The 3,120-nt window shown below is 40.2% G+C and overlaps 1 protein-coding gene across 1 annotated transcript; it reads right to left on the bottom strand.

The window, feature by feature from the left end:
* Positions 1-276: 276 nt before the first annotated feature.
* LOC120171764 (probable serine/threonine-protein kinase At1g01540) lies at positions 277-2,907 on the bottom strand. Its single transcript, XM_039179418.1, has 7 exons — positions 2,203-2,907; positions 2,020-2,124; positions 1,824-1,946; positions 1,558-1,728; positions 1,338-1,467; positions 1,018-1,227; positions 277-784 (listed from the first exon to the last, which is right to left on the bottom strand). Exons 1-7 carry the CDS (start codon positions 2,802-2,804, stop codon positions 653-655), a joined length of 1,473 nt encoding a protein of 490 aa, XP_039035349.1. The 5' UTR covers positions 2,805-2,907; the 3' UTR covers positions 277-652.
* Between the last annotated feature and the right edge of the window lie 213 nt (positions 2,908-3,120).

Genomic DNA, 3,120 nt, shown 5'->3' with positions numbered 1-3,120 from the left:
AGATTCTAAGATTCAAGTCATACGGCTGTCATTTTACAGAGTAACTCAGTTTCTTCAAGTTCTTTTATTTAATTTGCAGGAGCATTTGTGGATGTACAAATGCAACAAAAGTTAGATGGATTCAAAGTTCTAATAGAAGGTGTAGCTATCAACTACAGTTTTCTGTGTTTATGAAGATTGATGTAGGGACCTTAATATGTATTAGCGATAAGACCATCCAACTGCTGCCTCTCAATATGCAAAGCATAGTTTCATAGTTCATAAATGGGCTCAAACAGCTGACAAACGGCAATAATGATTTGGCAGATGGTTGCTGATAATAATCATCCGGAATTTAATTTGTATAGTTGAAAATTCAATTGTTCAGTGACAATTTGACTCTGAATCACATGATTAAACTAAAAGTTCGTTGCCCCTCCTAGATAACAAATTGATCATTATAACTTGATCTAGACATTCTTTTGAAGTTACATCAGTTATCCGGTAGAAGCCATTGACAAACATCGAAGAGCAAATTAACAAGAATAACGAAATGGACCATGTAATTGGCATTTCAAGAAGTTAAACAAGGAACCTAGAATGTGCAGTTCACCTCAAACAACTTCGTATTATATTCAGTGCTCTTCTTCTTCGCATTCCTGGTATCATGAAATCATGATTCTGCACGATCAGCATTTACTGCAACTTCATTGCCATTCGAATCCGCTACCCTTTTCTCTGTCGATTCATTCTTCGTGCTGTCACAATGTACCTGTCCAGCATCCCTTCCGGCTCTACTACTATCCTGAAAAAAGTTGCTTAGACCAATGAATAGAAAGGGATTTGTTTAGCGTCGAAATTGAAACTACCTCTACTTCTAATGGACAAGGTTTTCAACGCCATGAAAAATGTATTGAAGTTCAAGAACAAAAACCAGATGTTTGGATTCTGCAGTCACCTTTGATGTTTGTATTATCAAGCACTACACGAATTGTATTGCAATTTTTAGATAAGTTACATGCAGATTTGTGTACTTACATCTTTGGAGGGGGATTCTTCAGTTTCAAGCATGTGTATGATATGGCCCATCTTTGGTCGCTTTTGCGCGTTTGGGTCTACACATCGTAAAGCTACAAGTAGAGCTCGTTTCAATGGTCTTGAAGTAGGTTTTTCAGGTAGCTTGGGATCCAATACTCCCTCTGGATTCCTGTTAGCAACCATCTTCTTAAGCCATTCAATTAAGTTCACCTGGAAATATCTTGACTTTTACTCAAAAAGCAACAAGGGAGAGCAAGAAGGAATAATCTTTTGCATATTCAACCAACAAAATGATGTTGTGTTAGATATGTGGTACGAACCTCTTCTGGAGGCCGGCTATAATCAACAGGGTTCCTACCTGTAACTATTTCCATGATAAGAATCCCAAAGCTATACACATCACTTCTTTCGTTCAGCATGCCCGTGCTTGCATATTCAGGAGCTACATAACTACAAAAAAGAACCAAAATTACAGATTAGAAATGACTGAACACACAAAAACACTGGTGCAGACAGATTGAAACAGAGGCATATACAAACCCGAATGTTCCCATAACTCGAGTTCTAATGTAGCTGCTCTCAGATCCCAAGAGCTTGGCTAGGCCAAAGTCGGAAACCTTGGGGTTCCAACTCTTGTCGAGTAGGATGTTGCTTGATTTAATATCACGGTGAACAACTTTAGGATCAAGCCCCTCATGAAGGTAAGCTAACCTAATAAATAATTCAGTCATGAGAAATTAAAACAATGCAGGAAGAAAACGGCACAAACAAAACCCAAAACGAAAGCGATGTGATCTTAAACGAACCCTTTTGCTGTTCCCAGGATTATATTCATCCGAATATCCCAAGTCAGAGGACTACAAGACCCTACATCCCCATGAAGCCACTGCTCCAAATTTCCATTATTTACATACTCATAAACCAGCATCCTAACAAGGCAGCAAGTAATTGTCAAGAAATTTCTTAGATTTTTCTGCATAAAATGGTGCAAAACCAGACTACCTGTGAGCTCCTTCAGCACAGTAACCAAGCAACCTTGCTAAATTCTTATGTCTAACTCGACCAATTGCCTCCACTTCAACTTTAAATTCCTTCTCAGCTTGTCCCCTGCAGATTACCAGATGCTTCATTTAACTAGTTAGTTCAGCAATTGAGATGGTGTTATGGAGAATCAAGTAAAATCACCTGTTGTTGAGCAAGTTCTTGACAGCAACCTGAGAGTTATCCTCCAAACTACCATGGTAAACAATCCCGTAGCCACCCTCGCCTATCACTTTCTCATGTGCAAACCCATTTGTGGAAAACTCAAGCTCCCTCAAAGTGTACCAATGCCCCCATCCCAAATGTGAAACTTCAGGCGCCGGTCCAGCCACACGCGCCTCCCCACTTGTCTGTGGGGATAAACCAGGGTATGAAATCTTATGATCTTTCCCAATCTCAATGTGAATTCCACGGAAACCAGTAGGGCTCTCCTCTTCCAAGGGAAGAAGCAAGGCCTGCCTTTCGATGCCTGTACTCTGGTCAGGGTCGGTTTGAATTTGGGTCCTGTGAGGCTTTGGGGGTTCCATTTTGATCTCCTGGATCTCCTTGGAAACAACCGGGATTCTTGGTTTGGAACAAGGCTTCCGTTTAGTTCGTTTTGAAGCTAGCCAAAGGGAAATGAGGAACAGGAAGAGAACAAAAGCTGCTCCAACACAAACTCCAAGAACTGCCCATAATCTTAAACCAAAAATCGAAGTGGTCTTTGATAGTTGGTCTGCCATAAACCCAGTTTTCCGATCAGACATCTGAGTCTGATCCTATGAAAAGAGTTTAGAGAAACAAAACAATTCTAGTGCATGCACAGCCTTTAAAGGAATCAAACCATAGCTAAAGTCACTTGCAGGGATTGTAGCAAAGTGCCTAGAGAGAGAGAGTGCCTTTCGATGAATGGGACCCTTTTTACGCTGTCCAATGGAACAAAAGAGAAAGAAAAACAGTTATACAAGTAACTTTTTGGATGTTAAAATTGAAGTGGGATAGAATTAGTAATCCCAAGTCCAAACAGCAGTCACATCTTCTGCATACTAAGCCTCCTTATTTATTGCCCCACGAACAGGTAAA

Source organism: Hibiscus syriacus, unplaced genomic scaffold (assembly GCF_006381635.1).
Source record: "Hibiscus syriacus cultivar Baekdansim isolate YM2019G1 unplaced genomic scaffold, ASM638163v2 tig00111837_pilon, whole genome shotgun sequence".
NCBI classification, from domain to species: Eukaryota; Viridiplantae; Streptophyta; class Magnoliopsida; order Malvales; family Malvaceae; genus Hibiscus; species Hibiscus syriacus.
Note: the sequence above shows the minus strand (reverse complement) of the source record. Positions and strands in the feature narration are given on the sequence as shown.